This window comes from Myotis davidii, unplaced genomic scaffold (genome assembly GCF_000327345.1).
Source record: "Myotis davidii unplaced genomic scaffold, ASM32734v1 scaffold560, whole genome shotgun sequence".
Lineage (NCBI taxonomy): Eukaryota > Metazoa > Chordata > Mammalia > Chiroptera > Vespertilionidae > Myotis > Myotis davidii.
In genome coordinates, this window is record NW_006294418.1 from 209,983 (window position 1) to 222,854 (window position 12,872).

Consider the following 12,872-nt stretch of genomic DNA (forward strand, 5'->3'; position numbering starts at 1 on the left):
CTCCTTCCTTTTTTGGAGTTTGGAGGTGCCCTGATGAGGCCCAGCTGTGAAGAAATGCAAGCTGCTGTGGGGCCTTGGGCCTTCTCTTGGAAGTTCTGGGTCTGTGGCCGGGCTGTAGTTTGTTAGGTAATTTTCAGGTTGCAAAGAGCCGGGGCATTCATAAGCAAAAGCCTCTGCTGCAGCCTGGGTGGGGCGGGGTCTCAGGGAATCAAAGGGCGGAGCAAGGAGCTATGGAAGATTCTTAGCCCTGCCCTAAGGGGCCGAGCATCTCAGTGACCTGATAATTTAATTGCTGCAAGCACCTCTGAGGGAAAGCAGCCCTCGAGTTCCGAGTTCTGCCGGCTGCTAGACAGTCCAGTTTCTCCCCGTATGAGTCCTGGGTCCCTAGAGACTTCCCGGAACCGGAGTTCAGAGCAGTCGGGAGCTCGTGACTACCTCCCCAGCCGCGTCCTCAGGTACCAGCCCCTTTCCGCACACGCTTGAGCCTCCGTACCTTTGCACTTTACTTCCGCAGTTCCTGACCCTGAATGTGCTTTTCTCTTTCCTTCTAGTTGTAGAATTTCCACTCTACCAGCCTTCCTGTAGTTCTGGATGATGTCCGTTTTGTCTTTTTATTGTGTTTTTGAGTTGTTGCAGGAGGCAGCAATTTGGGTGTTTCCCTATGCCGCCATCTTAGTTTCTCCTCAGGAAGCCCTATTCTTGCAGGAATCCTCCTGCAATGGGCTTCTAGTATAATAATAACTGACATGGAGTAGACATCTAATATTTATTATTAAAGGTCAAGTCTTCATCTATATATGCTTAAAATATCATTTGGCACATAACACCTGAGGGACCAAGTATAAAGTGTAAGTAGCAACACTAATTTCTTTCTTGTAAACTTTTCTTATATTAGCTGTTAGTTTTTTTTTCCCTTAATTTATTTTGAGCAGAGAAATGGATATTGAGCATTAAAGAAGATAAGGTTTACCCCATTAAAGAAACAAGCATGTAACCTAAAGCTACTACATTGTAAGGACTTTATTTGCACGTGCTATTTCCAGCATACTCATTTTTACATTTTAAATATTCTGAATAACTCCAGATAAGTGCTAACTGAATTGGTTTAGTTCAAAGTAAGTCATTTGTATGGCTCCCAATCTTTAGAGCCCTTGTTTCTTTTGTTCTATCAACTTCCACACAGAAATGTTAGCATTTCATTTTACCTTTAATTTCTAACACTACCTTGTATTTCAATTGTGTATCAAATTTTAGAACAGTCCAAGGAAAAGAACTGTTAAAGTATCATTTTATATCAGATGTTTACATATGAAAAAATTATTTATTGCAAATATTGTTGATACTACACCTTTATTAAATCATCACTATTAAAAATAATCTATTTTAAGTAAGTGTACTTCCACATTTCTAAAACTGAAAAAAAAGTTTAAAAACTTCATGGTGTATTGATTTTACTCCCAAACTAAAACTATACTATATGCAATTCAAAATTATTTTCTTTTGTATATTCCATCATTTTCACATTTAACATAACATCAAAATCCAGTTTCATTTATGGATTTTTTAAAAGGAATTCTGAGATGACAAATAAGCAATATGATAATTCTTGCCTCTCTAAGAAATATTCAAAATTATGAGGGATGAGTGATTATAATTTGAAAAGAAAATGATGGTGTTTTAACAAATAATATACAATGGTTGGCAAAGGTAAAAAAACAAACTAAATGAACATAGCTGAGAGTGAATGAAAATAAAATAGCAACAACTTAATCTCAAATCATTCTAACTATTAATAATGGCACAATAATGATGGGGAAGTCTCAGTACAATATATTGGCACTGTAGCAACACAGACATTCACCGGTGAAAATAAGGTATTTATTACTTACATTAAGTTTTAAGCAACTCCAGTGCTTAAGTTATTGTAAAATGACACTTAACAAAAGGCTTTTATTTTTATCCATAAAAAGATTGCTTTCTCCTTACCCCACATAGACCCAATGAATGTAATAAGATTGAAAATTTCCTAATTTAATTTCTATTACTAATCTGTAATATTGTCTTTCAGGTTCTAGAGCAGAGATACATTGCACAATATAGTTTTATCATATTGAAAACTGCAGTGATTATTCAAAAGACAACTTACCCACTGGTTCCTTTTGATTCTGAAAAAGAATTTTGCTATTACTGCCATCCATATTTGCCATGTTGATTGTGTTTCCATCTGTCCAGTAAAGTTTCCTTAATTCAGAAAAGATATGGATTAAAAATATTAGATGTATATCTGCTCGTTGACTAGTAATATACGTGAAAGAACAAAATTAATGTTAAAGCACATTTTTGGCCCAGTATTAATTTCTTATAGGAAGGTCCCAAATTGTAGAGCCACTTGCTTATAGTAACCTTCATATTTGCCTGGGAAGAAAGCGTCACTCTTGCTTTTTCCTATAACTGAAGGACAATTTTCTCTCTCACCTCTTTTTACCTCCTACATTCACAATTGAATATTTAACTAGGACTACAGTAAATTCTTCCCATTAAAAGTAATGCATCAATATTGAGTTATCTTGGCTTTGATAAATCAGGCATCTTAGAAAGGAACTGTCATTTCAACCATTCCCATGGAAAGTGCTAAGAAGAAAGAATTTATTTTAGCCCTACACAAGCTTTCTATGTGGGCACATGCTGACTAACCAGTAAATGGGAGAGTCTAATCTATTGATGATAGCAACATGTGGTAAATGTTATTAACAATTTGTTCTCGAAAAGAAATCACTGACTGTTCCATGCATTTTAAAAATTGTGATTCCTTAAAAACAAAAATTAATGAGATTAATGTCTAAGAATCTGATTTTATGCAAATGACAAAAATCTCGAACCAGGGATCCCTTTTACAATTTCCACATTCACATTTGCTTTTCTGACTCTATAACATATATGTGTCTCCTTAATTAGGCTAAGGTTTTTATTTTTATTTTCAGGTACAGTAGATATTGAATATTATTTTATATTAGTTTCAGGTATACAGCATAGTGGTTAGACAATTATATAATTTACAGAGTGATAAAGTTTTTTTTATATAAAATCAAAGATGTGTGAAACTTTAGAAAAATTTAAAAAATAATCATACTTTACCCCCTGACTGGGTGAGCTGTCAGACACTGTGGCTTATCGATTCCATGAATAATTGAGGTTTTCAAAGAGCCATCTAGTCTGGCCACATTAATCTGTGTTTCATCAAATTCTGAGCTAATCCAGTACAAATTCCGTGAGACCCAATCCACGGCTAGCCCTCTGATACTCTGAATATCTACAAAACAGGGAAAAGAAAATTAAAAGTAAATGAAGTTTCTCATTCTTTCGGCTTTTCAAGTAAGTTATTTTCTGTCTCAGGGAAATTTTAATTTACACTTTAATTTGTTAGCTAAAATTGTACAAGCTTGTAATCGCATTCCCTCATCAGCCCTTCTTAAAACATGAATAATCATTAATGTCTTACTGCCCAGCCATTTTGAAACCTGACACCTCAGTTAGCATTGAAATTACACTAACAGTCCACGATTCACTAGTAAACACTTAGCAGCAGAAACACGCTGCAGTCCTATGGGCCAAGGTGACGAAATTCAAATTAGAGTAATAGCTTCTCCAGTTGGTAGCACATCTTTCTAGTTAGGAGAAAGTACTTGTGAAGCATCAACAAATGTGCTATTTTATGTTTTAAGTACCAATTTGTTACTGAAATGAAATAAAACAAGTCAACTTTCCTAAAAGAATTAATAGACTTGAACATCCTTCAAAATAGAAAGTTAACGGACTAAGCTATGAACAAAGAAACTAAAACCTTTTAACATTCCTCCATCGTGGATTCTACAGAAATTACTGAAATCTAATTAAGTTTCAGTATATTATAGCCAATATGAATATTTGGGTTGTTATTCCTTGATTATTCAATTAGGCATCAAAAAAAAGCGATGGAATTTAGGCTTACATACAATTGCATATTTTAATTAAAGAAATAAATTAAAATAAAGTCTTAACAATGATAGATACTAGAAAATCTTTTCAGCATATTAACATATAAAGTAGGCCATTTAGTCCCCTACCTGCGGCATTTTATAACTCTAACTTGGCCTTGCCTTGATTTTACAAAACTTAAAAAATGTGTTAGCGGAATGTACCTTCTGAGTTCTTTAGACTCATCTATGTTACTCAAGCTTACAAAATAGCTGGAGACTGTTAAAATGAAGACGCTGATTCAGCAGGTGCGGGGAGAGGTGAGATTCTGCAAGTTCTAACTAGCTCCCCCTTGCGGCTACACTGCTCCAAGCAGAGGCTCCAATCTAAGTGCCTCCAGAACCCCACAGCCACTGCTACTTGCCTGATCGAATTGCTACATCTTCCTATTTAACATTTTCAAAAAATGCCACATAGCTAGATTTGCACCTGAAAGGGAAGACTCCAGATTGCAATATTTGCCAACTGGTTGAAAATTAAACAGAGCAAAGTAATATACAGAGGCCTGGCAGTTCTGGGTCAGCTCTAAAGGGTAGTGCTGGCCTGGGGACCTCCACCACAGCAGATTTCCTGGAATGTCCACCACGCTGACTTTCCTGCTCCAAAATCCTTGAATTGTTTCTAAATAAGTTTTAATGACGGTGCCCTTAGAAGATATTTCTCATGTTTCAGTAACTCGAATCAACACCCTCTCACTCTGCAACTTACCTTTCATCATTAATTTATTGGTATATTGGTGGATTTTGAATGTGAATTTCATTTCTAAATTCAAAATTTGAAATTTATTTTTATTTAACCTACCCACTTCCCTCTTTTCTAAAGAGAGAGAGAGAGAGAGAGAGAGAGAGGAAGAAAAGAAAGTAATACAACACCTCTGTAAACCTCAATCTGCCATGTCTGATACTTCATTATTTGCCCCATCCAGGATATTTATTCCTCATTTTCCTTCACTCTCTGGAGTTAATTGGTTGCTGAGAGATAGATAGTATTATAGTGAGACCTGGCTTCATGTTTTAGGTTGTGTACCTTATTTTGTTTTTAATCAAGTCACATAAATTTTGGCCTCTTACAGGAAAATTAGTGACCCGGTGCACGAATTCATGCACATTGAAAGGAAATTAATTAGAAGAAATGTTTTAATATTGCTATTGCCCTTTCTCTATAATAGAAGTGTCAACCAAATTCACAATCGACAATTGCAGATCGAAACACATGCGTGCAATTAGCGCCAGCAAAAGCTTTATATGTATCATGCATGCGTGAGTCAACTTAGCCTTTTATATATAAAGAATAAACTTGCTTAATTAGACCCGCTTTCTGATGTAGCTAAACTTTTTCAGCCCAGTGAAGCATACCAACTTCTCTTTCAGGTAACTGTCAGCAACACAGCAGTAAATATCAACATGAAGCAGATTATTATTGTGGATCACGCAGGGAGAACAAAGGGTAAAATATTTAACTGCAGCAGTGTTTGACTATTCTGTGCAGTGAGAAAACCTGAAGTCATTTTTAAGGTCCACCATTTCTTACTTCTTTTCAGTCGGCTCAAGTTTCTAAGCTTTCTAAATCTCTGTTTTCCGGCTAATGAAAAGAAAATAGGATTCTACCGAGTCCCTTATCTACCTACTCCAGGACTTCTGTGAGGATCAAATGAGATGAGGCATGGGAAAATGCTTCACAGACATTTGGTTAAAGTGTAAAATGTTTCTACCTGGGTATAAAGCAAATCGTGTTTCTGGGCTGAAGAATAGTCACTAGGGTGAGGAATCTAGGCATTGCTATGTGACATCATTACACAGATGGACACTTAGCGGATTAGCCATTTTATATATATAGATTAGGCTAATTATAGATAACACATAGGATTTCTGTGAATATTTGATTATATGATATGTATTTGTGTACCTTAATGCAGGGTGGAGGGCTACTTTGCCAATCCAAGGACTTAATATCTTCTGTGTTTTTACTCTGGATTACTTGGTATTGGCAAGAATAATGAAATTAGTTTTTATTTCCTCTAAAATACATGGCTACCCAAAGTAGTGTTGTTTTTTTGTGGTTGTTGTTTTTTGTTTTGTTTTTGTTGTTGTTTTTTGTTTTGGTTGTCTCTGCTCCTCAAAATTTATTTCTGATTGAGTCCTAATCACATCCTAGAGAATACAGTGAGTGCACTGTTAAACTGGAAAGCTAGCCAATGTAATCTATTAATACCTATTTAGTCCTTGCCAATTATATGGTTCATACTCTCCCAAATCTATTTCTATCTTTAATACCACAATAGCATCCAGTCTTTTTCCTCTTTCAAGCAGTTGATTTAGTTGCTGCCAGGTTATTTTTCTAACTAGAGAGCTCTGGATCATGACCTTTGTTTGCCCCATGGTATTCCATTCCTTCCAGGCACTTAGAAAGTGATGTCTAAATTCCTTAGCTTGGCTTTCTATAGAATCTGAATATAACTACCTTCCCAATCATATTTCTCACTATTTTTAACAATTACCTTACATGTCAATCATATTAATGTACTTTCAGATTTCCAAAGGCGTCCTGTCCTTTCCAACCTATAAGGAATTCTCTGGCCCATGTCTTTCAATGTAATGTGATAGTTATTTGCTGACATATCACTACTATCACCTATACTTCTTGAGGGCAGCGTCCTTGCTAATTTACCTTTATAGCTCTCATCCTCAACTATATACAAATTACCTTCAAAATAAATATCATTAATGAATCGATGAGTACATTCGCAACATGCACAATCTACAATTTTAAGATGTGTGAGCTGAAATCAATAAAAATATCTTAAAAAAAAAAAAGACAATACAGAGGCTTGTGTAGCCATAGGGGCAAAACCTTGCAATAAGACTCTAGGGATTCAGGGGTTTGTAGTTAGTTGCTCAGTTCAGAGGGTTCAGACCTTAAACTCACAAAGAGTAGGAGAGCTAAACAAGGACACACTCAGGTATTATCCGAAGGGTGTAAGTCCTCAGTGACAGGTCACTGGGGAAAAATAATTGGCCTGCTCCAAAAGGAGAATATTTTAAAATAAAATGTTTTTTAAAGTATTATGTGTAAGATAAAGAAAAATGAGTGGGATATTTTAAAAGAAAAATATGATTTGAAATAATACGCAAGGTGCATTCATTTACTTTTAAAATTCTCATAAGATATAAATGAGAACCAAAAGTAACTTTTACATAGTTTTAAAAATACAATATATAAAAAAAAAAGTATCAGGGGCATTAACTAGCAGCTTAGGCAGATTAACTAGTGAACTGCAATGCAAATCGAAGGACCTGAGCCAGAGCCAACACAGAGAAATAAAACGATCCGAGGAATTGGAGGTTACCATGAACTATCTTGCACATGTAGTCAGTTTCTAAAGGTGGGGATACAGAGACTGGGTTAGGGAAAATGGTAAGAGAGAACATTTGAGGGTTTTTTGTTTTCTCTCCAAGTTGATGAAAGACATGACCTCATAGGAGGCACAAGACTCTTAGTGGCTAAATAAAAAAAAACACACACACACAAAAAAACATTGTCATGAGGAAAAATAAAACATGAAAAGTAGCTAAAGAGAAAAGAAGAGAAAAAGACCTAAAAAGGAATAACAATTAGATAAACACGGAGGTTCAATACAGCAATGAGGGATGCCACAAGATAGTGGGATGATATCTGGAGAAGACTGAAAGAAAACAACTCTGAACTTGGAATTTATAGTCAACACAATTATTATACTACAACCACAAAACCCAAATAATTTTCTTTAAAAAGGGGCACAGGACTTGAGTATACATTTATCCAAACACAGATATAGAAATGCCAGTATGAAAGGACACTCAGCATCACTAATCATTAGGAAATGCAAATCAAAACCACCATTAGTTGCGACCTCGCACTCACTAGAATGGCTACTATACAACAAAACACATTTTTAAAAGGAGTTAGAAAAAAACAAGTGCTAAGAGGGATTTGAAAAAATTGGAACACGTGCGTGTATTATTGGTAGGAATTTGAAATGGTACAGCCTCTGTGGGAGACAGTATGGCAGTTCCTCAAATAATTAAAAATAGAATTACCTTAAAAATAGAATCCAGCAATTCCAGTTTTGGGTAAAAAGTCAAGGACTGCATAATGATATTCTGGTCAAGGACAGACCGCATATATGAAGGTGGTCCCATAGGATGACAATGGAGCTAAAAATTCCTGTTACCCAGTGACATTTTAGCCACAGTGACATCACAGCCGTCTAACATGGTGGCACAGGGCATTGCTATTTTGTGCTGTTCTCAGTCTATTGATAGTAATGCTATTGGATACAAATGCCTGCAGGCACTCACCTGGGTCCTGGTGAGCTTTCCACAGACACTTCCCCTCCCTACAGCAATGTTGCAACTGGACAGACCCTTTGGGTTCTTATTCCAGTTGTAAGACACCCTTGAGCAGTAACCATTAGCAAACCTTGAAGTAAAAAAGTTTATTACTTACAGGCTCAGACATGCCCAGTGCACACCAGGAGGCACACAGTAAGGTTGGTGGGGAGAGCGCACTGCACACAGGGTCCTGGGTTTCCACTTTTTTGGGGATCAGGGATGGGTCCTTGGGTTTCAAGGACTGACTATTGGTGACTTTGAAACATAGAATGAGAATTTAAAGGACAAGCATAGAAAAAAAAGTACCCTAAATAGTTAGGGAAATCCACCAAGATCTCCACAAGGAGCCTGGCGCAGAGAGGCGGCCTGATTCTTTATCTTGTTGTGCAGCTGGCAATGAGCTCCTTCAAGATAGCTTGCCAGAAGGGGATGCCTCTTTGAAATGGGTGTGTTCAGCAATCAAAGCTTAAGTCAGAGCTCACACTACCGTTACCCACATGTTTGTGGTGGGTACTGGTGCAAACAAATCTACTGCACTACCAGTCCTGTGAAAGTATATCTCATACAATTACAGTTGTAGACTATACCATCCAGGTTTGTGTAAGTACACTCTTTGATGTCTGGTCAATGATGAAATATCCTAATGACGCATCCCCATGGTTAAGTAGTGTATGATTTTTATACCCAAAAGAATTGAAAGCAGAGTCTCAAAGAGATATCTCTGTACACCTCTGTTCATCTTAGCACTTTTCACAATAGCCAAAAGGGGGAAATGATGCTAATGTCCAACAACAAATGTATGTATAAACATGTGAAACACGCATACAATGAAATGTTATTCAGTCTTAGAAGGCAGTTCTGGCACATGCTACAGTATGGATGAACCTTGAAAACCTTATGCTGAGTGAAGTAAGCCATTCACAAAAAGACAAATGCTATATGACCCCACGTATGTGAGACACCTAGAGTAGACAAATTAGACACAGAAGGTAGAATGGTGGTTGTCAGGAGTTGGAGGGAGGATGGACTGGGGAGCTGCTGTTTAATGGGTATAGAGTTTCAGTTTTGCCAGATGAAGTCTTCAGGAGATTGCTTGCACTATGTGAATGGACTTACATTACTGAACTGTATGTTTAAAAAATGTCAAGATGATACGCCCAAACCATTTTGGCTCAGTGGATAGAGTGTCGGCCTGTGGACTGAAGGGTCCCGGGTTCGATTCCGGTCAAGGGCATGTACCTTGGTTGTGGGCACATCCCCAATAGGGGGTGTGCAGGAGGCAGCTGATCGATGTTTCTCTCTCATCGATGTTTCTAACTCTCTATCTCTCTCCCTTCCTCTCTGTAAAAAATCAATAAAATATATTTTTAAAAAAATGTCAAGATGATAAATTTTATGATGCGTATTTTACCACAAGTATCTTTCATAAATGAAGGCTAAATATCATTTTAGATTATAGATTATCATTAAACTATAGGAACATTAAAAGATGTAATTCAGAGAGAAGAGAAATGATCACAGAAGGAAGGCCCAAGATGAAAGGGGTGAGGGATAAGAACAAAAATTGGTTAGCATGTAGATAATTCTGTATGCAAAAGAATGCTTGTCAATTCTCCTATTTATGTTTTTCCTATGAATTGGACCTACTGACACCAGCATCTTGAGGGTGAGCACAAACACTTTCTACAGGAAATCAGGCATGCCTTCAAAGGAGATTCCAACTCTCTCTCTCTCTCTCTTTCTCTCCAAATATATATATATATATATAACTTATATGCTATACAAATTAATACATCCATAAATGAATGATACAGCTTAAGAAATAGAATATTAAAAATACTTCAGAAGCCTTCTACGCTCACCCCAATTTTATGCCCTCCCAACTCTTGATTTTGTAAGTTTTAACAAATATCCCAAATCTTTTTTTTTTTTTTCCTAGAGACTGTAGGGGCAAAAGTTTAACTTCATATAATCTTGCTATCTCTTAATGCCCTAACCTATAATTATTCCTATTCAACTTACTGATGATAAAGCAAGCCTCCTTCCTTTATTCTCACTGGATCCATGTCCCCAACATCTTTCCAACTATCTGGTCAATTTCACCTCACTCCATCATCAGGATTAACAACTGCCATACACTTGGTGTCCACACCTTCTTATACTTCTCATTATTCTAGTCTAATTTTTATTTCAGATTTAGAACATTTCTATAACTTTCTACTTGTATCTTTACCTATACGTTCCTCACGTATCCAAACCAACTTTCTGGTATCCACCTGGTTTATCTTCCAAAGAGATTGAATTACCTGCACACATCTGGGGCTCTCCTTTACCTTGTGGGGGAAAAATAATAATAACAGCTCCTCCCCCTGTAATAAGACCTCTGGTAATCTGTCATCATGTTAACCTTCTACTTTACTCTTCTCCAAGGTCCAAAAACCCCTAACTACTCCCTCTTCTTTGAAGTGTCCAGGCATTTGTGCCTACTGACATCTTAACCTGGATTGATTTTACTACCATTCCCCCCAAGGCCTAGGTAGACTACAACTTCCTAAGTGGGAACTTTGGTAATCCCAAGTACCCTGAGAACTCAGTGCTCCCTGTGAGAAGTGGTTTACATCCATATTAAATGCCTCATTTCATTTATCCTTATAATTTAGTTAATTGTTTAACTCATTCTTTCATCAGATATGAAGAGCCTTGAGATTATGCACTGTCTCAGTTAAATAATAGCCATTGCCCAATCCATTCAACATCCCAGATACAGAATTCAAGATATGGTGTTAAAAAAAAGCCCCCCCCCCAAAAAAAAAAAAACACCCATGAAATAAAATTAAATAGCCTTTATATGCTTCAAACTAAAAGGTAATGAATAAACATAGAAATATTTCTTATTTAGCACCTATTACTCTAGACTAGAGACATAGTTCTCAAGGGAATGACATTTACGTGTCATTTTTGACTTTCTTTTCCTTTAAAAAAAATCACAGATGTTGACATTCTTTCACCAAAAGGCTTCCTGCATAAAAGTAAAAATTGAAAATTCTATTCAGGAATAGGCAAAACAACAGATGTTCCCCTTCCAAACTTTCTACTTTAATTCATAGCCTGTTTCTGAAATCTAGCTCTCACTGTTATTACTGACCTGTTTTCATTTATTTCATTCTCTCTGGGGCAATTTTCACAATAGTTTTTATTTTCTAAGCATTTTTATTATTGGGTACAATTAAACTTGCAAACTAGAGGGAATGAATGAATCTTTAGTACTTACTGACAAACAATTGTTGGCAAGAGTAGATAACAATTTCTAGTACTGATGGAAATCTAATCTGAAATAGGTCCAATTAGATTCAAAGTCACATTGGGAATTAGATTTTACATAATGTGATCAAAATATGTGTTTTAAATGGCTTATATTTTTGCAATTTAGAAAAGCATATGATTATATGATAATTTCTTAGCACATAAGAGAATATTCTTTAAAGAAATAAATAGGTACACTTCAAATTCATATTCATTTTAACTTCTGGCTAACTCATCCTAACTCTTTAATTCATTCAGATAGTAATATCACTTGCCTAAAACTGAGTCCTTAATTTTTCAAAGACAAGCAATTTATACTTTGCCCTACAATAACCAGATACATCAGAGGTCTTTTCCTATAAAAAGAAAAAAAGTGATTCTATTGAAAATGGTCTGGAATCTCATAAAGCTGCCAACATACCTCTGAAAGCTTTTCCTTAATAGTTCAGAATAAAGAATGAAAGCATGTGATCTAACCTTTACTCTTCACTCAGGTACTACTAGATGAGCTCTGCAGAGTGTACCGCATGTATATTTAGGGAACACTGGAAAACCATGTAATGCACAAACCTTGTCATTATATTAACCCTTCAGTTCCCCACCTTACTGAGTTTCCTTATGTGTAAAAGAAAGGGAAACTTAGTGAAAAAGAGGAGAGCATAGGACTCAACTGGCCTAATTCAAACTTGGATGTAAAAAAGCTTTTCTGTTTTGTAAACTGAACAAAATGCTTCCTCATTTTTAAGAGCAGAAAGTAGCATTTACCTCAAAGCACTGTATGAGGAATAAAAAGTATGAAAAATAATGAAATATACAGATCTGAAAAGTCTATATTACCCCTAACTTCTATTAGAAAATCTAAGGTATATTAATTTCTTTTTTTCTTACTATGTCAATTACAAGAAATACTTGAGAGTTTTGGGGGGAACCTTTTATCCAATAAGGTATTATTCTGGGCAGTACACAGTACTCAAGAGGCAATAGAACTGTGGGACCATCTTAAAAAGACAATTCCTAGACAATTGGGATGAGGTCCTGCATTCTCTTATTATAGAGTAACTAGGGGTCCGGTGCACAAAAATTTGTGCACTCGAGGGGGAGGGGAACCTCTCAGCCTGGCCTGTGCCCTCTCGCAGTCTGGGACTCCTCAGGGGATGACCACCTGCTGGCTTAGACCCGCTCCCC

At 36.4% G+C, this 12,872-nt stretch overlaps 1 protein-coding gene across 1 annotated transcript in view; it reads right to left on the reverse strand.

Moving 5' to 3' along the window:
* Positions 1–12,872, reverse strand: part of LOC102765229 (low-density lipoprotein receptor-related protein 1B-like) — a 221,897-nt gene that overhangs the window by 129,297 nt on the left and 79,728 nt on the right. The window contains exons 11-12 of the mRNA XM_015567146.1: positions 3,136–3,310; positions 2,147–2,241 (exon numbers count right to left, since the gene is read on the reverse strand). Coding sequence (XP_015422632.1) covers positions 2,147–2,241; positions 3,136–3,310 — 270 coding nt within the window. The remainder of the gene's footprint in view (positions 1–2,146; positions 2,242–3,135; positions 3,311–12,872) is intronic.